This window comes from Tamandua tetradactyla, chromosome 13, assembly GCF_023851605.1.
Source record: "Tamandua tetradactyla isolate mTamTet1 chromosome 13, mTamTet1.pri, whole genome shotgun sequence".
Classification (NCBI taxonomy): domain Eukaryota; kingdom Metazoa; phylum Chordata; class Mammalia; order Pilosa; family Myrmecophagidae; genus Tamandua; species Tamandua tetradactyla.
The window spans coordinates 56,502,782-56,527,962 of NC_135339.1; the positions used below are offsets into that span (position 1 = coordinate 56,502,782).

General features: G+C 41.4%; 1 protein-coding gene across 50 annotated transcripts in view; it reads right to left on the reverse strand.

Annotated features, from left to right (window-relative positions):
- SORBS1 (sorbin and SH3 domain containing 1) overlaps positions 1-25,181 on the reverse strand; it is a 229,872-nt gene that overhangs the window by 30,649 nt on the left and 174,042 nt on the right. For 43 of the 50 annotated variants that reach the window (XM_077125511.1, XM_077125507.1, XM_077125531.1 and 40 more), the window contains 5 exons: positions 23,230-23,279; positions 12,217-12,389; positions 9,489-9,574; positions 6,181-6,348; positions 2,225-2,271 (listed from right to left, as the gene is read on the reverse strand). In XM_077125511.1, the coding sequence (XP_076981626.1) occupies positions 2,225-2,271; positions 6,181-6,348; positions 9,489-9,574; positions 12,217-12,389; positions 23,230-23,279 (524 nt within the window). Of the gene's footprint in view, positions 1-2,224; positions 2,272-6,180; positions 6,349-9,488; positions 9,575-10,228; positions 11,708-12,216; positions 12,390-23,229; positions 23,280-25,181 lie in introns of all 50 variants that reach the window. The other 7 variants (XM_077125545.1, XM_077125550.1, XM_077125533.1 and 4 more) reach the window with 2 other exon arrangements.

The following is a 25,181-nucleotide window of genomic DNA, read 5'->3' on the forward strand; positions in this document are numbered from 1 at the left end:
TGCATTCTCCATATGTTCTTCAGGCCTTCTTTCAACTTCTCCATATTCATTTCTTTGCTTGCCTCAGTAACAATGTCATAATCTAACCAGGACCCCTTTTTTTAAAAATGACATTAAAAAAATGCTAAACCAAATGAAAACTTAAAATGAGAGCAAAAATCGTAACTTGAAATATTCTTGAATTAAAAAAAAGACCAAGATCTTTTCCATTTGCGTCAAACCAACAGCATGAAAGAAAGCCTCTGATTGTAATTTGGAGGGGGTGTGCCTGCAGTGCAGTATGCCAGGGAGTCCATGGTACATGAAAGATGCTAGCTAAACAATGCGGCACATCTGGAAAAATTTACAGCCAGTTAACACTGTGTTGAACGAAAGAACAAGGCAGTCTTTGTGAGTCCCAAGCTGGTAGATGCTAATCTGCTCCTAAAAAGCCCAGTGAAGGGGATCCAGGGCACTTGTCTCTGTAAGAAAGAATACCTTAGGCCAAATTTTGCCAAAGCCCTCTTTGGAGCTGTTGTGAATCAACACCCCTCCCACCCCATCCCCCCATTACCCACCCTCTCAAACAGATGACCAGGACTCGCAGCAGGACCACCCCAGCTGGAGAGGTGTTAGGGAGCTGTAATGGTCCAGCTGAGAAGCATGGGAGGTGGACATCACATATACTGATGAAACTGAGAGTTAATTTATATATCTTTAGTATCCTCTCTCTGGTTAGCAGAGGCAAGGAGGTGGATAACATATTTGGAGTACTTACTTTTGCTACATTTGCAAAATGTTTTAAGGGTATTGCACCACTTACATCCTTCGCTGTCCTGCACAAGAGGTTATCTTTTTAACCCCTTCTTATAGATAAAGAAACTGCAGAGGGGAGAGGTTGGGTAACTTCCCCATGGTCACAGAGGCAGTATGCAGCCCGATCAGGATTTGAAGTCAGGATTGCCTGATTCTAAAACCTGCAATCTTTCCATCACATTATTCCACCACCTCTCGTACAGCTGATGAGTCAAATGATTGGAGTAATTACAAGCAAACCTAAGTGCAACAGATTTGTGCCTAAATCCTGGAATCTATGGCTTGGTCATTCTTGTTAGATTGGAGATCAAACCATGGCTGCCCAGCCTCCGCTCAGTGTCTCACAGGATCCAAGGATGGGAGCTCCCCTTCTCATACCAAACACAGAAACTCCCATTGAGTCCCCCGTGGGCAGGACAGTGGGATGGCTGTTGCTCATTTTACTTTCCGCTACCAATGAAAACTTATGATACATTATAATCCATAATTAGAAACAAAGTGAGCAGACTGCTTTTTGGAACCCAGTCTTTGGCAGCATTTTCCATACTGTGTTCCATGGAAAATATAAAGGTTTCCTGGTCACCTAAATTTAGAAAACACTGGGTTAAATAGCAAAATCAGGTTTCTCCACTGTAGGACTTCTAAAGCCATTAATACATGCCAATGATACAGTACGCAATAGTTCCCAAATTAATTTCCATGGTGGAACACTGTATTTTTCTAGAAAAATATCTATGGGGTTGGTTATAATTCTGAGGAACGTACTTGGAAAATACTAGTTTCTTGGGAGTTCCCACAAGCCTTTAATCTCCTGGAGCAAAGCAAGTTACTAAATTGGAGGCTGGATTTGGTTCCTTCTATAAAAAGAGCTCCTCAGATTGACCCAACACTTAAGCAAACTGAGTCTCTATGTAGGAGAAGACAGGGTGTTGCAGTAGGTAACAGCACAGGTTCTGATGCCTGGTGGCATAGGTTTGAATCCTAATTCCATCACTTAATGGCTTAGGTAAGTTTCTTTCTTTTTTTCTTTCTTCTTCTTTTGAAAGAGAGAGAATTACCTGTAGTGTCTGCTAGCCTGCCTGTATTTAAAATATTTCAAATAACTAGTAAGCTTCATTAGAGGAATCTTCCATTTTGTTTCTCTTATCTCCTTAGTACCTAGTATAGTGCCTGACTGGGTAAGTTTTTTAACCTTGCAGTCCCATCTTCATTTGTGCAGTGGGATAATGGAAGCACTCATCCCATTATGGGAGGGTTGAATGAATTAACATTTTTGAATAGTGCTTGGCACGCACTAAACTTTATAAACTATGGGTTTTTATTTTTATTTTTTCATTGTAGTTATTTCTCCAACTCTTCTCTAAAAGTGAATTGCTGTGCTTCAAAGAGGTAGCTAAGGAAACAGATGAATATGACTGGTGGCACTTACTTTAGTGTCTGAGCTTTAAAGTCAAATTTGGCTCTGGCAGGTCTCATCTAAATACAATAAACAAGGACAAGTTAAAATCACAAGTCATACACAATGAAAAGGACATATTCTCACAAGTCTCCTGAAAGCAAAGCAGAAAAGATTCACTCTAATAATTTCATTATGGTGTAGAATTCTGGGCAAAATTTCAGTTGTCTGCCCTTAGCAGAACACTAGATGGACACTCAGTTAACCATGTCATGCATGAAAATATCCCCAAAGGGGGCCAAATTTGGGGAAGAGATGGTTAGAAAAGTTCCAAAGCTGATCATGGCTATTAAAAAATGATGCCATGGTGACCAAACAGAATCAGCCAGAAGTCTGGAGATGTTCCTTATCTTACTTTTTGGTGGATATCTATTCAAATTACGACCTGCTAATCAATGCAACCATGATTCACCTCTCACATCATTTTTGACTCTGTATATTACTTTTGGTCTATGAGGTCATCCCAAAAGCCACATAAGTGAGCCCTGAGCTCATTGTCTTTCTGCCAATGCTTTTCCATTCCTGTTTGGGTAAGCCTCTCCTTCCAGACCCCCAGGCCTGGAAATCATCCTCAACCCCAGTCTCCACTTTCTCATCAAGTCTGTCATCAAGTTGCCTTGACCCTCCCTGCATTCCTCCACAACCCTGCTTAGGTCTGACCTCTTGTTTCTACAGGCACAAAGCTTCCTTTTACTTCATGTTCTCTTTAATCTGTCACTCAGGGGCACAAATAACATTCCTCAAATACTTCTGTCACACCACTTCTTTGCTTTGAAGTCTGCCAAGGCTCTCAATTGTCCCTCAGATCAAATCTCAGTTCCTGAGCTGGGTTAAGGTCTTTGGGCACCTTCTCTTCACTCTTACCTAACTGCTTTTATCTCTTAATACACTCTTCCTATTCCAGTCTGGCAAATCTATTTGCTTCTACACCTTGTCTAAATAACCCCCCTTCTCTGTCTGGAACTTCATCTCCAATTCCAGAAAGAAGTGCACCTTTACTTACCATATTTCTTGTGTGTATTTTTCTTCCCCACCTTTAAAAGTAATCATGTTAGCTATTTATTTTTAAAGGATGGTAGGAGAAAAACCATGTGAGCAAACTTTCTGACTGCCAGTATAATTCTGTTCCCCAGCCATGAACAGCCCCCAGAGTCAACAGGAATAACTAATATCTGGAGCTGCATGAGCACCAAAACTTTCATTCAGCAAACGGGGTCTTCAACTACTATGACCTTCTGGTCTGGGGAAACAGTGTGATGGAAATTAAATTATACATTTCCTCCTCAACATTGGAGAGCATGAACGAAATGAAGGAAGAAAACCAGGAGACTCTAGGTGAGAAGATGTGGTACTCAAAAGCTCCATGAGGCTTAGTCAGAGATTCCAACCTCTAAGTAATATGTCCCATACGTCAAGGCTCCTTAAACTAGGGTCTTTCAGAGATCTTAAGGACCGTGAATTATCTACAGGATTTTTTTTTATTTTTGGATTTCCCTTTTGACCTTTCCATCCATCTTATCTGTATGTGTCCATATTAGGGATCACTTGAATGGCTGCCTCATAATCAAGTTAATACCACACAATTTCAATACCTGCATTTGTATCTGGCTGTGATTTAATAGCAATTTAACAGTTGCAGGCTAACAAGAAAAGAATGGTTAATGATAAATACCAAGTTCACAAGAGAAGACCAAAAGACTAAAGGGTGCATTTTAAGGACAAAAATTTCAATGATTCCAGTAGAAAAAAAGTAATAGAAGTGAGCCACAATACAGCACTAAGCTGCAAAGCTATGTGAACTTTAAAGAATTTATATCACAATACACCATATTCATACCTTGGGAGGTAATTCAGTTTGAGTAAAACAAGGGAGTGATCACCTATCAATTAAATTAATAAAACTGGATAGGTGTGTAGTTCGTTTAGTACTTAAGTTGTAAATTGGTTTAGGTCAATTCTAGGGGTTGTTGAGACTTTTTGCTTGTTTGCATTAAAAAGAGAAACACTATCCCACTGAACAACGCTTAAGACATATGTATATGAGTCATCTTTAGTTGTACAGAGCATTATCTCTTGTCTCATCTTTCTAATCCTTCTTGAAGGCAAATCCATTGTTCCCTTCTCTGGTTCCCACAGAATTGCATTATTAGAACAGAGATAAGCAGTGTATGTGAGTGCCTCTCCTACTAGACCATCAGTTCCTCACCTTCCCACAGGTCTTACACAGAATTAGAAGTCAACCAAACTCTACTGAAAGCAACTGAAGTAGTCTACATAGCATGGTGTACTTGGGACTCGATGGTCTCTATTTTCTCATGTCTGTCAGTCAACTTCCAGAACAGTGTGGCCTAAGCTAACATCACCTGCATACCCTAGGAACTTCTTTGAATTCTCAGGCCCTACCCCAGAATCAGAAACTTTAGTGGTAGGCCCAGCAATATGTACTATAACAAGTCTTCTAGGGGATTCTGATACATGCTCAAGTTTGAGAATCACGGCTCTAGGACGAGGCAGGTTACACAGAGCTTGCCTGCCTTTGTCCATGGTTATTACATTTTCACTGGCATGCATTACCTACACCTGTAAGTGTGTAGCCCTGGGTACCTTTGCATGTTCCTATGCTCTCCTTCAATCATGCCCAAGCAGGAAGGTCATTTTGAGGAGGAACTGGAACACTGAGGGCCAACGGGTTTTCCTTCCCTTGCAATTGAGTAACACTCGCTAACTTTTGCCTCTTCTCTGTTACATTTTCTTTTTCTCCATCATTCCTTCCTTTAATCTGGTTCCCTCTTTCCTCTATCTCTTCTTCCCAGACAACTTCTATTTAACATTTGATGAATGACAAGAGATGCCTCTGCCATTCCAAAGATACAAAGGTGAGCATTAATCAACTATTATATTGAAAGGTTAAAAAAACTATTCACTCTTTGGGTGTCACTGCCCTACCCCTTAAAGTCCCCACCCTTTTCTCAAAAGGAGACAATCATCTGAAGGGCTACTTAGGGTCATGTGACAAAGTACTAAACTCTTTTGCAAGATGCAATATTTGGCCAGCACAAGAATTTCAGCATGTTGACATCTGCACAGGAGGCCAAGACCTGGATAAAGTCACTTCAAAGGTTTGTTCTTCTTCATTCCTTTTAAAACATTAAGCTTTTGTAATCTAAGTTTAGAAATGTCAAAATTAAGGAAGCAAATGGAATGCCTCACAGAGCTCTCTTGGCTACTCTGTTAGCCTAGCCACAAAACTCTAAGGGTTTCAGAATTCTTCAGTAAGGAGCTTCAGCACTACTGAATGCTTTCTACAACAAATCCATCCATATCTGAGCAGCAGTTTTTGTTTCCTGATATTTTCTATTAACATCACTAAGTTTTGGGGCCTTGGCAAATGATGTGAATAAAGAACTGTTGGCAAATCATTGCTGTTTTCTTTCTTTTCTTTGTATATGTTATGTCTAACAATACAGAACATTTGAAGAAAAAAGAATTGCCAGCTAATTTCTGGAATACACACTTCACTAAACCATCTCTTCAAGGAAGACTCTTGTAAATGCCCATACAATAAACTACTAATGCATATGGACTAAGGCATGAGGTTTCTAAGCAGAATGCACAGGTGTAACAGTATCAGTGATAAAACAGGATGTACAGCACTGGACTCACAAAGGTAGCCGATACTCTAGAGGCATGCATTAGGGATATGTGCCAGCAAACCCCAGTCCCACAGCCAGACATGCTTGAACATACAGTGCACAGGACATAGTGGGAACCATGTCCTTTTACCAGCCATGAAAGAGCCAAAGCAAGCCTAAGTGCAGCCAGGGTGACAGATGCTATTTGGAGAACTAATTTGACCTAGAAAAGGCAATGCTGAGGGGAGGCAAATATTGCTTTGGGTCAAGCAGCAGACTGAGGTGACCAAAACAGACCTCTGACCCAGATTTCCTTTTTGCGGTATCGTCTATATTGAGGAGATCCCCAAAGCGCTCATTAGTGATAAACTGATGGTGCGTTGGAATGACGCCCGTGTGGCGTCGAGCTGCGATATCGGCCTCTTCTTGCTCACGCTTAAGTCGTCTCTGGTCCGCTAAAAGTTTCTGCCATGAAATTGCATAAAATGGGGAGTGAATCATCTGGTCCAAGGGAATGGGAAATTGCCAACAAAAGCAACTAAGGAAGAGGGTGCTGGGGCAACAGGGAGGAGACTTTAAGGATTAGATGACAGGGGTGTTACAGCTAGAACTACAGTATTCCCAGTGTAACCACCTCTGGCCTACCCTGTGTAGAAAGGAGACAGCACTGCAACAGGAGAGACCTGAGAGAATCTGGGATATGGGGAAAGATGAATTATATACCATTACACTGTCTGGCAAATCACCCCTGGCTCAGCAAAAACCTCTTGCTTCCTGAGACACACAGCAAAGGCCAGGTACCCCAGGGGGCAAATCCAGAGCATTCACAAACATGCTGAGCTGGCACATGGGCTGAAAGAGCTATCCTTACCTTGCTTAGGCAGTGACGAACTTCCACAGTGGACTCCCATGGTGGGACCAGGCTGGGCTGATTCCTCCTACCCAGTCTGGCCCATTAAACCTGCTATGGGCTTTTAGTATGTGGAGTCTACGGCAACTACGTCATTTTTTAGTTTTCTGTATCTGTTCCTCTAACACGCTCAATGGAGTGAAGCTGTCCATTTCAGAAAACATGCCCTCCTTCTCCTAGGCCAGCCAACCCTTCCCTTGGGTCCAGTTCTTAGGGGCCCTTAGGACATGCACCAAAGGCTACTTATATTCCAGACAGAGAGCATTAATTACTTTCTTACCTTTCTATTTATTGAGTTAGATATAGCAGAATTTAAGAGAACAAGTTAGAATACAAATATAGAAAATAAATTAATAATGGTGCCTAGGGTTAGAAGAGGATATCTCTTCTAGATTAAGGAAATAGTCATTATTTTCTATTTTTAAAGGTCTTTTACAAAAATTCAACAATGTTGCATTTTATTAAATGCCTGTTACCTAATGAAATAATCCTATGGAATATAATTTTCATCTGTTTTCTTATACTATGCTAGCTTTCCATTCCTAGGATTAACTTTCCTTGTAAGAAAACATTAATTATAACCAATAGGATAATTCTTAGCATGCTCAATAAAGCACTAGTGTTCTTCCAACAAGTAATTATATGCCTCCAGTGACATCTAGCCCCAAAGGATGAAGGGCCTAATTTTTCTCCAAGGTCTACATATAAAGTAATACTCATCAAATGAATGTGGGATTTCTGTGCTCAGATAAATTGTTGTGAAGATTAAATGAGAAAAGACATGAGAACAAAGCCATGTAAAGAGCACTGGCCCAGAAACAGAGAGCCCTGGGTTCCAGCTCTGCCTTGGATATAAGATCACTTGCTATGTAGCCCTGGACAAGCCACTACCTTGCCATGGCCCTTTCTTGGATAAAGTGAAAGAGGTAGACAGATGATCATTAATGTCCCTTCTAGGGCTGACACTTTCTCATATTCTGAATGTTAAAAATGAAGCATTTGCACAGAAAAGTATTTGGACTTATATCACAATAGCTGGGCACTCTGAAGTAGTTCTGTAGTGAGGGAAATGGACTGATGCTTGAGGCTGCCATGTATCCTAGCTCTGTATCCTGGTGTTTGAGTCAGACCTCAGAAAATGCATCAGTCCCATAACTTAACCACAGAAGCTAAAAACCATACATAAAAACACAGAACCTCTAAAGGTCTCAGAGTCAGTGTTATTCAGGAAGCAAACTGTTCACCATCTGTAGGCAACTTTCAATATGTCAATTTCTAAACCAAGAAAGTAAATTATGTTTCCCCTGTGCTAGGCAAGAATTCTACCAAAAAGCCTTTCTGGTTGGAAACCAGGGTTTAAACTACTAAAAAGGAATTACACCTTCATCACAGTAGCCCCGGCCTATACTGGCAGGAATTTCACATTTCAGTGACGGTGAATCTTCAACCAAGAGCTATATAAGTGAATCGATCCACTAGTCTGATGGACCCTCAATGAGAAGGAGTGAATTATCTTATTACTACAGGTAATTCAGTACATCAAATGCTTCCTATTGTTTCTTTCCTTAAACAGGTGAAGTGTCTTATTGAAGACTGTTTACATTGTGCCTGGAGAGCAGGAAAGGTATAGCCATTTCTTATTTGTCTTTTGTTTCACCATCTGCAGCAATGATATTAGTATTTGGATCTCCTCAAAGCCAGCATTACCCTAAGCCCTTTAGGAAAATTCACTTAAACTTTGGAACCACTCAACAAAATCAAACAAACAAAAAAAGAGGGTCTTGGACTTTAAAGGGAAAGAAACAGGGTGTTATACACTGAACACCCTCCCCCACACCAATGGGTTCAAAGCTACTCTTCCATCTCAGCTTATTACAGGAAAATGGGCATCAGAGCTTTGTATAATCTATATATCCCTTTCTCCTGAAATGTAAAGTCTAGAAAGCATTCCTCATAACATTTTATGAAAATAGAAACTTGTGATTTTTTCCTTTCGGCAGACATGTAGAACTATCCCTTCCTACATCCCCAAGTTGTAAAAGCTCCATTCCCTGCTTTTACTGTCATACCACTGTAGTATAGACATTTCAGTAGCAGCAGGAAAATCTACATTTTAAAGGAGATTTCAAATGGCTGGTGGTTACCAATTGTAATAGGGTTTTACCTTCTGACTTACAGGCAGCATTACTACAGGCAATCTTCTCAAACTGTTTTATAAAATGTATCATGGTCATTATTATTTTTCATTTTCTTAATTTTCCTATCACATCCTTCTAAATTTGAATTATGCTTCATGCCATTAGAGGGGTGGGCAATATTGGAGAAGTATATGGATGGATTTCCCTAAAGACTATGGAGGTGGGGAAGGGGGGAGAGTAAACCAAATTCTGATTTTCAATTTACAAACCACTAAATGTAATGAGCAATCTCTTTCTACCCCTCCTGTAAACTAGTGCTGGCTGGACTTGACATTTACAACCTAGTACTTATGGGGAGATCAGTCCTACCTTTTGGATAAGAAGACATTCCTAGAAGGGGAATGAGTATGGTGATGCCAGGAACAGAGGCACTTATAAAGACCTCAACCTTTGCTTCTAACTGCTAGAACGCACTAACTCTGACAAATGCCAAGAATATTTACTTCCTTCAGATTTTTAGCCTGGGAAGAACTAAGAGACTTTAAAGACGGATTTACCTCTTTATCATCATGACGCCGTCGAATAAATTCTTCTGAGGATTCCAGATAATCAGCTGGTATAAAATGCCTTGGTGATTCTGAATCTTCAAAACAACAAAGTAGAGTTAAAATAGGCAATGACGCAGTTCAGGAAACCAGGTTGGGCAAAGAGTTCCAGCTATTAACCTGTCATCCATTAAAAATAGCAAGTTTTTATAGTCATTGTTGATTAATGATCAATAATCTCGTTCTGAAGAAAAACAAACACCCCCACCCCAATCTTGGAACTACTAGTGAACTGATTTCATACAAAGAAAAACAATCAGAAGGCAAAACGTGAGCAAAAACAGAGGTCCTTCTTTGAAAAGTGTCCCTACTAAGAAACGTGCAGTGTCTTCAAGGGACAAACCGTGCACTCTCACACACACACACACACACACACACAGGGCCACTGAGAGAGGCTGCCTCTCAAAAAACCATGGGGTAAGTCTGGGATTGGTGCAAACACATTTCTCAGATGAGCTAAACGGCCAATTTTTCTTTCGAAACACAGTTTGGTGGTTAGTCTAAATGACACGGGGACTTTGTTTTTAAAGAAGTGCAGCCACTATGAGCCATGATTAATTGCCAAGCAAAACAAACAGAAAACGAAAGATGGACCGGAAAATGAACACCCACGGGCACAGAGGAGGAGGGGATAGAGCAAGCAGAGTGGAGACACAGATGAAGTGAGACTGGTCAAATACACAAAATGCCACCTCCACGGGACGGTCCCAGCTCACTTTGGGGGTTGTTGTTCCTATCCAGGCCGTGGGCTGAGTAGGGCCCAGCGTTCCCATTAGTAAAGCCCCTTGGGCAGGTCTCCAGGACCACAGGGCTCTCCTGAGGGGACTCGGAGATCCGGCTAAACCTCTCCATGGTGTGCCGGGAAGACAGGCGTTTGGGAACACAGGGCTTCCCCCTCGATGGGGGCTCATCCTGATGGGGTTGACTGGGGTGCTCAGCTTTCAGGCCTGGCGAGAGGCCCAAGGAGTCACTGGGGGAAGGCTGCCTGGGATGGTGCTGGAGAGGCTTTTTCAACCGGAAAGGGAGGGGGCTCATCAGGTAGATATTCCTGAGGAGAGTGCTTTTGTCCCCTCTGGAATCTGGCCGCCAGTCGGGCTGTCTGGGGATCTGCTGTTGCTCGTGCTTCCGGATGGTGGTGAAGCGGGTGTATGAGGCTGGGCAGGTGCCCTTGCACTTGTTGAGCCGATGTCTGGGGAAGTCTCCATGGACACTGCCACTGCTGCCCTCTCTGCTGTCACTGGAGATGTTTGAACAATGGTCTAGCTCATCAGAGCAGGCTGAGAGGGGGTCAGAGGGCACGAGGCCCGTGAAGCCCAAGGCATGGGGATCTGCAATATTGCTACATGTCGGGGAGGCATAAACACCTCTGGGGTTCATCCTGCCCATCTCCCTGGGCCGGAGCTTGGTTGACTCAAGGAGGGACTCGGCCGAGCGGGCTGAGGTCAGGCTGCTTCGGGACAGCATGGGCGTGGGGGACTTGCTCAGCCTGCCGGATAGGTCCAGGGACGGCATGGACCGGGACCGCTGAATCAGCTGCTCAAAAGCTGTGATGCGGGAAGAGACGGTGTGTTTGGGGATGTGCTCTGAGCCCTGCTGGCTGGGGCCCAGCTCACCCCTGGCCAAGGCCAGGCTGCTCTTTTCAAAGTGGGAGGCAAGATCCCGCACACTCGAGGAGGAGACAGATCCCAGGAAGAGTCCAGCTCGGTTGATCTGGTGCATGTCCCTGTAGAGCATGGTGAACTGCATCCCAGCCTTGCGCGAGAGTGGGCAGGGCCTCCTGGAGCTGGAGCTGTACTCCTGGAGGCTCATGGTGCTGCCGGACTTGCTGTCGTAATCCCGCCGGGAGCGCATGAGTAGGTTCTCCATGCTCCCTCCCGCGTGGAGGGGGAGACCTCTTTTGGAATCATTCAAAGAAACGGAAACGCAAAGGTTCTCACAGCTCTGAGCCTTCTCTGAAGTCAACAGGACACTCTTCTGTTCCTGCAAAAGAGCGCTGGGAGCAGAGAGCCTGGGTTTGAATTTGGAAGGAAGGATTTCCGAAATGCAGGCTTTAGCAGCAGACAGGGGCTTCTTGTGTTTACAAACAGGGCCTAACACATTGCTAGTGTTAAACGTTCGGCTATGAACTGAAGATGAAGAAATCATGTGAGCATTCCCACCTTTACGATCCACTGGTAAGCATGCAGAATAAAATAAACAGACCCATTAGGTTAAAGCTGAAAGCTGCTTTTTTAAAAAAAAAAAAGGAGACGTAACATGCTCATTTCTCATAAGGGCCTTTTTTTTTTTTTTTTTTAAATTTTCCAGTCGCTATCTGGAAGCAAAATAATTTGTGCTGCAAAGCAGGTGCAAAGATGCAACGAAAAAAAATGGCCACCCTGCTAGAGTCAGGAGAAGCTGAAGCTCAGCTAATTTCTAAGGGAATTAGAAAGAAAAAAAGAGAGAGAGAGAGATGCTTCAAGGAGAACAAGGTTGGGGGTTCAAAGGAAGGGAATCTATTAACGCCAGAAAGAAAAATGGCCGGTGAGAAAACGGGAGGGGATATAAAAGGGCTTGAAAGCCTGGGTCTGGATCTGAACAAGTCAGAACCTGCCCCAGATGTGGAGGTTCACCCGCCGAACACATTGAGGTAACACGTGTGTACAGGAGAGAGGCCTCCAAGCTACACCCACCCAATTACCTTTAGCGGAAGCCGAGCTGGATGGTCGCTTGAGTCCGCTTAGGCCCTGAAGAGGGATGTCGCCACCTTCCAAGACACTTTTATAAATCTGCCTCTCATTCTCCAAACTAGCGAGATCCCCAGAGGCCCCATCTGATTCCCTCTTCACTGCATGGAAGTTGGAAGAATATATACTACAAACAATGTAATTTTGAAAAGAAAGAAAAAGATACGGATAAGAGTTAGCATCTTCAATATTTTTCCTAAAACATGCATTTCTAGAAATGCATTACCAGCTGAGGACTAGAAAGACATTCATGGCATCCTAATTAAGCACTGTCCTTTCTAGAGGGCATTCTTATTTAGACACAGATTTCTACAAACAAGACAGGCCCCCTGAGGCCCCCAATGCTCAGGAATCTCATTCAAACAGCAGGGCTCTCATTGAGATTATTGAATTTGCACATAGAAGAATAACTCAGTAAAACACTGCCTTGGGGAGGGAGAGCTTGGGGCCCAGAGGTTGCAGACAAGTTAGTACAGTTGAAATATGAGTGGAGCCTTGCGTCAGATGTGTCACTGGCCAGTACCAGCTATTTAAGCCCACCACTTACATTATTTTTCTCGATTATTCTCCACAAGTGCCTTGGTCGATTGAGGATTAAAATTACCTACCAATCAGTAATAAAATGAGGGAGTCCAGCTGTCCTGGGCTTCCAGGAAAATGAGCAACCAAGCAAAATCGGAACCAAGCATTCTATGTGCTTTTATTATCACAGGCCAAATCTGCACATACTTCTTTCTGTGTGTGTTCAGAACCTTATGCTATGTATTATGAGTATAAACTACTGCTCATTTGTATTCCTGATTTATTTTTCTCGTTTTAACTTTTACAAGTTGCTACAAATCCTTTTTCAGAATGAGGTGTGGCAAAAACAAAACAAAACAAAAAAACAAACAGTACTTACTCATTGTCCTCCTCCCCTCCCCTAATCCCAGTTTTCCATGCCCTCCTACGCTGCTACACTGACACTGGCACTGAGACACACACTTGTGCACGTTTCCCAATTAAATCAATGACCTCTTTCTTGCCAAAGTATTTGGGCTTCTGCTAGGCTGCTTTTCAATCCTACTGAATTCAGTTTACTAGTATCAGTATGGATTTTTCATCTCTGAAGACCCTTAGCTTAATGAAATTCTTTCCACCCAATAATATGTGCATATTTCAAATATATAGAAAAGCTTAAAGAATTATGACAGTGAATACCCACAATACCCATCACCTAGATTCTACAATGAACACTGGGCTATATTTACTTTATCACACATCTGTCTTTGACTCCACCCATCCACGGTGGTGGACCTTTTTGTTGTTTTTTTTTTTACATTTCACGCTGCTGGCCTTGCCTTCTGTACATATCCCCAGCCTCGGAGTCCCCATGGTGCAGGCAATGACGGACTAATAACCCATTAAGGAGAAGCTCTGGTAGGAGACACTATATTAAATGCTTAACAATCTCTCTCTAGTCATAATCCTTTTTTTTTTTCCATTTTTTAGATGAAGAAACTGAGGCACTGAGAGATCCAGTAACTTGTTAAATCAGGCACAGTTAGTAGAATAGCAGAGTTGGAACTTGAACTGTGTCGTTAGATACCACAGATAACACCCTCAGCTGCTGTTTTATAACATTTCCCTCAGACTGAAGATGCAGTGCCTTCTAAGAGTCCCGGCTCATACAACCACAGGAACCCAGAAGGGAGCTAAATTCCCTTGTCACCATCCTCACCGAGTGTTAGCTGGGCCCTACCAAGGGCAAGCAGCACTAGACCTCAGTGAATGGATTAGCACCCTTGTCAAAAATCATTGGTGACTATGCACCAAAAAAAAAAAAAAAAAAAAATCAATTGGCCATAAGTGTGTAGGTTTTTATCTGCACTCTTCATTCTATTCCATTGGTCTATATGTCTATCCTTGGTGCCAGTACCTATGCTGTTTTGCTTACTGTACCTTTGTAGTAAGTTTTAAAATCAGGAAGTGTGAGCCCTCCAACTTTGCTCTTCTTTTCCAAGATGGTTTTGGCTATTAGGGACCCCTTACCATTCCACATAAATTTGATGATTGCCTTTTCATTTCTGCAAAGAAAGCTGTTGGAATGTTGATTGGGATTGCATTGAATCTGTAAATTGCGTTGGGTAGAACTGACATCTTAACAATATTTAGTTTTCCAGTCCGTGAACACAGAATGTCCTTCCATTTCGTTAGCTTTTCTTTGATTTCTTTTAGCAATGTTTTGTAGTTTTCAATGTACAAAAGTCCTTTACATTTGTGGTTAGATTTGTTCCTAGATATTTCTTTTAGCTGCTATTGTAAATGGATTTGTTTCTTCAGATTGTTCATTACCAGTATAAAAATACTGATTTTTGCAAGTTGATATTACACCCTGCCACTTTGTTGAAATTCTTTATTCGCTCTAGTAGCATGGCTATGGATTTTTCAGGATTTTCTGTGTAGAGAATCATGTCATCTGCAAATAGGGAAGGTTCCCATTTACAATTTAGATATCTTTTATTTCTTTTTCTTGCCTAATTGCTCTGGCTAGAACTTCCAGTACAATATTGAATAACTATTGTGACAGTGGGCATCCTAGTCTTGTTCCTGATCTTACAGCCTTTCACTGTTGAGTATGATGTTAGTTGTGGGTTTTCCCAATATGTCCACGTATGTGTTGAGGAAGTTTCCTTCTATTACTAATTTTCCAAGTGTTTTATCAAAGGGTACTGGATTATTTGCCAAAGCAGGTTTATAATCTTTTTTTTTTTTTTTAAACATGGGTACGCACCGGGAAATGAACCTGGTAGCTGGCATGGCAGGTGAGAACTCTGCCACTGAGTCACCGTGACCTGCCCTATAATTAGGTTTTATTAGTAGACTCTTTAATAACCATTTGCTTTTCAGCCTTATGTACCCTGTGGATCCCTACCAGAAACTTTAAATTTGCCATTGGTTGAAAAACATGCCTTTCTGGCCATCAAAATGATCTTGGTTATGGCTGTACTTTTGTGAAACAATTATTTATGCTGAAAAAGCTCCCTTGAACTGTGATCATCTTTTTATTTTTGCTTACAACAGAATAAAACAGGTTTAAGGTAGGGAAAAAAAATTTTAAGAGGGTATTGGATTTTGTCAAGTACCTTCTTGCACCAACTAAAATGATTATGTGGTTTTCCTCCTTCATTCTTTTAATGGGATGAATTACATTAATCGCTTTTCTTGTTTTGACCCACTCCATAAATTAGGGATAAATCCCACTTGATCATGGTCTGTAATTCATTTTAATGTGTTGTCGGATTGTTTACTATTGTTTTTTGAGGATTTCTGCATATATATACATAATTATATCCTATAATTTTCTTGTGATATCCTTTTCAGGCTTTGGTATTAGGGTGATGTTGGCTTCACAGAATGAGTTAGGCAGTGTTCCCTCCTCTTGAAATTTTTATGAAGAGTTTGAACAAGATTGGTGTTAATTCTTCCTGGAATGTTTGGTAAAATTTACCAGTCAAGCGATCTGGTCTTTGGTGTTCCTTTTTTGTGAGGAATTTTATTATCGATTCAATCTTTTTATTTGCTTTTGGTCTTCTGGGATATAATTCTTCCTGAAGCAGTGTAGGCAGTTTGTACATTTCTATAAACATGTTCATTTCATCTAGGTTATCGAATTTGTTGGCATACAGTTGCATAGTATTCTCATAATCCTTTTTACTTCTGTGAAGTTGATAGTAATGTCCCCTCTTTCTTATCTGATTTTATTTGCATTCTCTTTTTTTCTCTATCAGTTCAGCTAAAAGTTTGTTGATTTTACTTATTTTTCAAAGAGCCAACTTAGTTTCGTTCATAATTCTGTTTTTTTTTAACTCTCTATTTCAATTATCTCTGCTCTTGATCTGTTATTCTTTCCTTCCTTCTGCTCATTTTGGGTTTAGTTGCTCTTTTTCTAGATCCTCCAGTAGTGTGTTTTAGTTCTGATTTGAGATCTCCTTTTTTAATGTAAGAATTTAGAACTATAAATTTCTCTCAGCACTGCCTTTACTGCATCCCATAAGCTTTGGTATGTTGTGTTTTCATTTCATTTGCCTCAAGATATTTCCTAATTTCCCTTGCGATTTCCTCTTTGACCCACTGGTTGTTTCAGAGTATGTTGTTTAATGTCCACATATTTTTGAATTTTCCAGTTCTCCCTCTGCTACTGATTTCTAGCTTCATTCCACTGTGGTCACAGAAGATACATTTGATTTCAACATTTTTAACATTTATTGGCCTAACATATGGTCTATCCCGGAAAATGACCTTTGTGCACTAGAGAAGAATGTGTATTCTGCTGCTACTGGGTGAGGTTAGTAGTCTGTGAGGTCTAGTTGGTTAACAGTATTGCTCTAGTCTTTTATTCATCTGATTGAAAGTCATGAATTGAAGTCTCCTACTATTAATGTTGAACTGTCCATTTCTCCTTCCAAATGTGTCAACATTTGCTTTATATATTTTGGGACTCTGTTAGCTGCATATATATTTATAAATGTTTTGCCTTGCTGAATTGGCCCCTTTTTCAGTATACAGTGACTTTCTTCGTCCTTTGTAATAGCTTTTTACTTAAAATCGATTTTAACTTATATTAGTATAGCTACCCTAGTTCTGGGGAAGATGACTAGTTGTTTAAAAGATTCTGCAGGGAAAGGGTACTTTGGAGCACCTTATGTCACACCATCCCAGATGACCATAAGCTGCTTTGTCTCCATTACTTGCATGATTGACTCTCACCTTCTCCCAGGGCTGCTGGGTAATGGACACACTCATGCCTCACTTTTCCAAATGTCACACTGCAAAAACTTTTTCAGACTTTTGTCTCTGGTCTAGATCATTCACTTACCTTCTAAGTGGTCACTCTACTTGCGCTGAGGATATCTTTTCCATTTGTGAAATCAGTCATTTAGAAATTCTTCCAAAAGTATAAGAATGACATCAGATTACCTTTTCTAAATCCTGACATCAGTGATCATGAAATCGTCACAATCCTCTAAACAGTAATATTTCCGGGAATTAGAACAACCCAGGCTTAGGATTCCTGTCCTTAACTGGTATCTCTCATTCCGGGCTGGAGGTAGCCATTTCTGTCTCCAGAGACAAAGCGCTTTGGTTTTCCTAGGCTCAGGAGCCAGCTCGAAGGACATGGGCTGCCACCTGATACAGTTTTAGGGGTTCCTGCTTCTGCCTGCAGGGAACCCTCACAGAGCTCACCAGGTTCCCAGCAGTAAATACCCTCAAATCTTGCCAGAGGGCAGAGCCTTATAGGTGGCTTGTAAATCCTATGGCACTATATGCCAATATAAACAAATGTAAGCTCGCCTAAACTGGCTTTAACTTAGAATTTCTCGTTAAAACAAGTCTCCCTTTTTTCTAAATTTCCCCTTTATAGTCTATTTTCCTCCCTTTGGTTGTACTTTCTGATTTCAACCCTTCAGTTCAACCCCTTGGTTCTCCCTTTTGTCTAATTCCAACTGCGAACAGATCCATGCATAGATAACGCCCTTTTTCTTGCCAACTAACAGCTGCTGATCACTGAAGTCCATTTCACGAGGGACTGTCTCTAAAGCCCTGCTCAGAGCAGTTTTGGGCAACCAGACCTCTCTGGCGCATTGGGGGAGTGACTAAGAGCCAGCTTCCATTTTGTCCTTTGAATAGCCTACCCTTAGCCAGAACTTCTAACCCAGCTTCTCTCGTTACTCTTAACTTCCTTCAGTCTTTACTCTAGACTAACCTGGCTGTTTTACCCCACCTCACACCTCTTCTACCGCACCAGTCTTCAGACCTCCCACCCCCACACACCCACCTCCCACCCCTTACCCCACTCTCTGGCTTTATTCCACCCATTATCACCATTTTTTCCTGCTTCCCCACCAGAACAACAAAACAGAACTAAGGAAACCTCACAGAATGGATTTGCTATAGCCAATTGTTTTGTTCCTGATACCAAAGCCAACATACTTTTTCCAGATGTATAACACTTTGCAACTGCAGAGCTCCTTATTTAGAAACAATATATAAGAACTCTGGAACAATGTTTTAAAATTTATTATCTCTATTGAATCTCCTTATGTTGGAATGATGGGCATGATTTGTCCCTTGTACAAAAGGAGAAACTGACAACCAGCATGGTGAAGGCCTTCTGCCCAAATTCACAGAGTTGTTGGGTCTTTACTGTGGCCAAGTAGATCAGAGAGAATGAAAAAAGCAAACTGATATCCCAGACTGGATGAGAAAGATCCAATCAGGATTTACCAATTACTTAACAAAACAAGTTGAGTTCAGAAGCTCAGCTCTGAGTAGCCAGGGATGAACCAGCTTTTGGTTTAGGAAGAGCAAGCCAGGAGACAGAGCAGAGAATTCACCATCTGGTTAAAGGGCAGAGCTGGCTGTCAAGTTCCAAAGGGATCCAACACACTTACTGGAAGACTAAAGTGAGAAAACAGAACAGTCATTGTAGGGCCAATTGTTTCCAATTGTGCTAACAGGCGGACTTTGGAGACCGCGGGTGAAATCCTGAAAGGCTGGGATTTTAGCTGGACTCCGAGGAATGTGGATCAGCTGAGGCAAATCTGCTGTTTAAAGACTTGGAAACAATCTCTTTCGCTCAGCCTCAATTGCTTTCATCTGCAGAACTAAGAGGTGTGGCGGAGACAACCCAAGAAATCTACCTTCAAACATGTTTTCTATACAGACCTTTCTTATGAGCTCCAGACACACACAACTACCTCTAGACATCACCTGGATGTTTCTCAGGCATCTTAAACCCATAATGTCCCAAACCAAACCCAACTGTTCTTCTTCCAGTGCTGTAAAGTCAGCTTCCATCACCCAAGCCAGAAAGTCCAGGGAATGTTCCCATTTTCTCCTTTTCCTTGCTTCCCCAAACTAATCAGTCACCAAGTTCTGTTTACGTCCTCTCCTTCACACATGTCATGTTAACCTATCCAATCTACCTTTCCGATCACCACCTCACCGCCTCTCACCCACATCTCTGCAATAAGCATAGCAGCACTCCTCCGACCTCAGCTTCAACCATCTTTGCAAATCACTGCCAGGAGTATACCTAGAAGAGACCTGATCACATCATTCCACTCCTCATTTATTCCTCAACAAATATTTATTGAGAACGTACAAAGTGTCAAATCACTATCCTAGGTGGACAACTAACCTTCCAGTTCTTGTCTGGAAATATATAAATACATATATATATTTCTACCTTCATGGAACTTACTTATATTCACTGTTCAAAATCATTTGGTGACTTCAAGAAAGAAAAAAAAGTAACTTGTTACAATCTAGAGAGGGATGTTTCATTTTATAGCCTTTTATACTGTATGAAAAAATTTATGCTCATGTTTTATTTGCAACTCCTTTATAAAGCCTTCCTTGACCTTTCCTCCTCCAAAACTGGGATGCTCCGTCCCTCCTGGGTCCCACCATTGCCTTTACCACACTGGATTTAATGGTTATTTGCACATCTGTTACCTCTATTACACTCTAAGCCCCCTGAGGCAGGAAGTTTATTTTACTAATCTTTGCATGCCTGGTGGCTAGCACTGGTGTTCAAAAAATGCTAGTTGGTTAAATTATTCTATAAAATTAAATGCCTAGGTGCATGCAGGCATTTCTGACAAATTCTGACACGTCTGTAAGACACTGGAGAATTCTTAATGTTTCATATAATTCTTCAGGTTACGATTCGTATTTTGTTAGATTAAGGTGGGGGGGGCGGGGGTGTTCTCCCTAAGTATAGTTACCATCACCATTTAGGAACAGAGGCTTGTTCTTGAGCGCCACCTGCTGGTCAAATGGAGGAAAACTCTTTTGTTAGGCAAAGAGTGTGTTAGTGCCGATCAATGATGAAAACAGTAAGTAGCCCCTACTCCTAATTTATTTATCTGATAAACCTAGGGGAAAAATGACAAAATTTCACAAAAAGCAGTGGTGGCAACTAGTTATATGCAAATTCATTATATATAATTATAAATATATAAACACATATTTATATTTCATATATAATTACAAATTTATATATATATATGTTATCTATATTTTTTCCCAGAAAAGAACTACAAGGTAGTTGTATTAGTATATTGAGACTATGGGTGAATTTCTTTTCCCTGTTTCCAGTTCTCTTTAATGTTAGGGTCACTGTAATCATGTTAATTAATAAAACTCTAAACTGCAGTCTCTCCAAGATATGAAAATGGATTTAAAACACTACCATCACTCCTCAGTCACCACAAAGTTTTGAATCTGGGCCATTTATGATTCCTCTTTCTTCCTCATTCTTTGGATTATGTCAAGGCCTCCCAAAGTGTCTTTCGTACCACTTATATAATCCCCATCCAACCAACGAAAGGGGCCGGATCCAGTTCACAAGTTGGATGAGCTGGATTTTAGTAATTAATATTTACAGATGCATCCATTTATTCAACAGACGTTCGTAGTGCACTTTTGTAGGTGCCAGCCCCTATATTTAAGCTGCTTCCTCATCAATTCCAAATATGGAAAAATCTTACTCATTTGAACAAACTGGGAGAAAATAATGCCAGAATCACTGAAAAATCCCCAAGTGGTAGAATAGCTGGAGGAAAAAACTCATCTATTACTGCCAAGTATTTCATGAATGCTAGGCTAAGGCTAAATAATGGAGGTCTTTGAAGACCTATTTCAATGATATAAATAAAAATATATGGCAAATTAACATACCAAATGTCTATATGAACATAATACAAACTGAAACAATGTGTTCTTTTAAGCAGTTTACATTAGTTTTCTTTAATCCTCGTCACAGTATTATAGTTGCTTAAGTTGTTTTTTTTTAATAGTTCAGAAACAGTAAACTAAAGTATGGTTTCTGCTAATTCGCTACCAGATTTTGAAACAGTATGCTGTAGGTGGGCGGTCACTGCCAAAACCATCTCCTAGTCTAGAACTCCACTGTTCCTCCTCTAGAAACAGTCCTGCCACATACCTGCTGTGGGAACTTGAACAAATTACATTGCCTCCCTGGGATTTGTTTTTACCTACAAAATGGGAATGGCACATAATAAGCCTGGGATGTCGAGGGGATTACATGCATTAACTGAGGTAGGGTCTATAAAGTACCAAGCATAGGACCTGGCATATAAAAATGCTCAATAAATCCTTAAAATTATTTCATTCAAGACAGGTGCTTCTAACCCAAATAGTCTGTGACAGCCGCATTCTCTTCTGAACCCTCTTGACCCTTGCAGTCTATTTCATTTATTTGTCACTTTGCCTTTTTGTTTACTAATGCTTCTTTTTTGTGTTTTGCCTCCCAAACTATTAACCTATCTCAGATGTTCCTTTGTATCTCCTATTATAATGTCCAATGTTGTGCCTTACATCCAGTTATGCTAAGGGATTCTCTCAGTCAGGCCACAAAGTAGCATGCTGCCTCACCCCCTTCAGGAACATAGGGGTGGAGAGGTAGAGAGGAGAAATCAGGCAGCAGGGTTAACATTGGGCAGTCCCGAAACAGCAGGGGACAGGCAAAGTGACAAGCCTCACACAAACAGATGGCCTCAGGGACCAAGGGGAGTTTGCCATGGGCTGTGGCTTTGGGGAGCCCCTTTATTGCAGGTAGCCTAAGGTCATTCGGTTAACTTTACTTCTGAAAGTACATCTTGGGACATAAAATACACATGTCTGATATCCTTAGAGCTGAAGGCCCAGTTTGATGTGAAGCTCTTTTAAAGAGAGTAAATCTCGGAGCCCAGAGTCAGGGAGAGAATGGGAGAAGGACCTGATTCTCCAACAAATCCTGAAGCTTTGCTTCCATATCCGCATGCAAGGTATACGCAAAAGCCTTTAAACCTGGCTTCCTTCAAGGTGGGAATACCCTGTAAGGCAGGTAACTTTTACTCTAGCTGCTGTATGTCTTTCCCATTTCTTATCATGCTCTAGAAGCACATATCTGTATAGAAGAAAAATTAACAAAGTTGATATAGCAGGAGCTTTTGATCACTACTCCAAAAGGATTAAGGTTTTACCACTAATCCACTGAAAGAGCCAAAACCCAGCTGACTCACTTTCAAATGACACCCCTCCTACAAAGCACCTTCTTTGGCAAGGTAGGCGAGACATGCCCAAGTAACTGTAATTCTTATCCAAAAAACCCATAAACTCAGCATTCAGACCAAGCCAGGCTTCTTACTGGAACAGGTAAACTTCACTCATTATGGCTTTACCCAACCCAAATAGAACAGGTAATTGCGTTTTTCCATATATTTCAGAGAATAAGATGTAGACATGATGGTGACAAGCCAAGAAGTCACTCCCACCAGAAAAAGGTCCCTTCCCAGATCTAACAGGTGTATCTTGTATGTAAGAGTGCACCAGGCACTATGGAAGTGCAAACCTTGCCTTGAGGGGTTTACAGTTTAGTAGCAATTACAAAAATGCAGAGTATAATTCAGGTGAACAGCAGACATGAGTATCAGAAGAGGTATATCATGAGACTGGGTAAAGTTCAGCTACATCACATAACTCAGTTCCCTCTTGGCCCCCTATGTCTGCTAACTGGTCCAAGCCCTAGATCCAACTGCCCCACCCCCACCCCTTTATGCCAGACATGGCTTGTACCAGTCATCCACCCCACACCCCCACAACAAGAACCAGCCTACGAGGAGAACTCTGTTTCTAAACTCAAAGAAACTCATATTCTAAAGGCAAAGATGACAACGTGGAGAAAAGCTTATCAAAGGTAATATGAAACATCACAACATTAAACTGGAAGAGGAAGAGAGGGGAGAACAAAAAAATAATTTGAAGACCATAATTAGATTGCTACTTGTCACCAAACGATACATTATTCAAAACCACTAGACTGCTACAGATATAACACACTTTGGATCCCAAAACACAAGCCCCTTCCCATTTCTGACATTTTATACATTAAAGTATAAATACAGAATGTGACTTACTATCCAGGAGGCTCTGAAGAAGTTTCCGGAGTAGGGCTGACTCCTGAGCTCTGTCAATGTCAAAAAAAAAAAAAAGTATAGATGATTTATTTTGACTCAGGTGCTTCACAGTAAGGGGAAAAAGAGAAAAGTCACTTGGATGGGAAAGTTTTTCCATGATAGTAGAGGGTGTTCTCTGTCTTTGGGGGGAAGATTTGGGGGCAGGTGGCCTCTACTACCTTACACTTTTGCCTTCCAGTGGATGGAGCTAAGGCCCTCTGAGTGGGTCAGGAAAAGGCTTCGGTTTATATTTATTTCAAATCACAGGTGCACTGGGAAATGGAGGAAGAGTCCGCCATTTGGCCAACAAGCATTAGAGGCACAGACAGCACACCCTCCACCAGCTTCTCCCCAATCCTCAGACCTTCTTCAGAGTCCACTGCAGATTCCTTCATGCAGCCCAGATGCCAGAGAGTGTCATTCAACACTTTAGATACGGAATGTACAAAACCTATCGTGAAATACCACACTGCATTTAGATAACTCATTTATGCCTGCAGATTTAGAAGTGTGGAAATGGGGAGATATACAGTTCCACAAAGCCTATTAATGACCACTTCCACATGGGTGGGGAATGCTTTATAAAATTAAAATTATGGGCCAAAGGAAGAAAACTGTTAACCTAGACTGATACACAGAGAAAAAACAGCGTAATTATGTAGTTTAGTTTTTCTGTTGTCTTGTGGAGAAAAATGTAAAGGATTCAATGTATTCATTTAAAAAAAAAAAGTAAAATGGTAGTTGAATAAATCAATGCAAAACTTAACTTAAAAAAATACTCCTATCTCTAATAATGACCATTTAGAGGGAAAAATGAAATTTGAAGAAGGAGAGACATTTGGGGAAAGGAGAAAAAGAAAAGAAAGGAGGAGACTGTGGAAGAGAGAGAACAAGATGACAAGGAGGGGAAGCCACCTTCACCTGTGGTCACTCTAGCTGCCCTCTAGCTGCTCAAACACCCACCCTTGACCTCTTGCATCCTTTCACTTCTGAGGGCACCTAAGGCCCAGGATGAGGACTTCACATCCCCACCCATTATTCCTCCGTGCAGGCACCTGCTCTTCCCTCACCATTCCTTATGGCTGCACTGGTCTCACCTGACCAACCTTCTCCCACTTTGATCCTCCCACCCCTTGGCACCTGTTCCATTCTGGTTCTTCTACTCCCTTTGACAACCACACCATGGTCTCCCATTTGCTTCTTTCCTTTTACAATCACATCTTTCCAATCAGTGCTGTACCCCTCATTCTACAGTGTCATATTCTAGCTCACATCAACTACCCACCTAGCAACCTCCAAAGTCTTCAGCAATCTTCGTTATCAAATTCTTTGACTTTTCTTCATATTTAATTTTTTCTGGACCCCTGGATACTTCTTATGCTTTCTCCTCCTGTTCTATCATTCACTTTTTCCCTACCTCTCTGAATTGTTATTTCTCTGACACCCCTCCCCTCTCTGATCCCATGTCAGTGCACCCCCAGCAAGCAGTTATTGGTCTCTCGTCCTTCCTCCCAACATGATCCCCTGCCCCTAGATCTTTTATCTACTCCTAAGTTGGGTGTCCTCATTTATTAACCTCTCTTTAGGTGACCACCATTAATTTCCAAGACTTTGCCTCTCTCAGGAGGCCTAGTTTCAGATTTCCAAATGTCTACTGGATATTCCCTATGCGACCTAACCAATATTCCAAAAATGAATTATCTAAAATCAACTTCTTCATCTCACCCCTACTCTGATTTTCCTCCCATCTTTTTTATATCTCCACGTCTGATGACCCTATTCTTGCAGCTGCTTGGCTCAACTCAAACACTGTTTTTGCCTCCACTCCCACCCCTCCACTCATTCTTTGGTCTTCACATCAACTACTTAAAATTTCCTCTGGGCTCTCTCTCATATCTGCCCTCCCCCTCCCT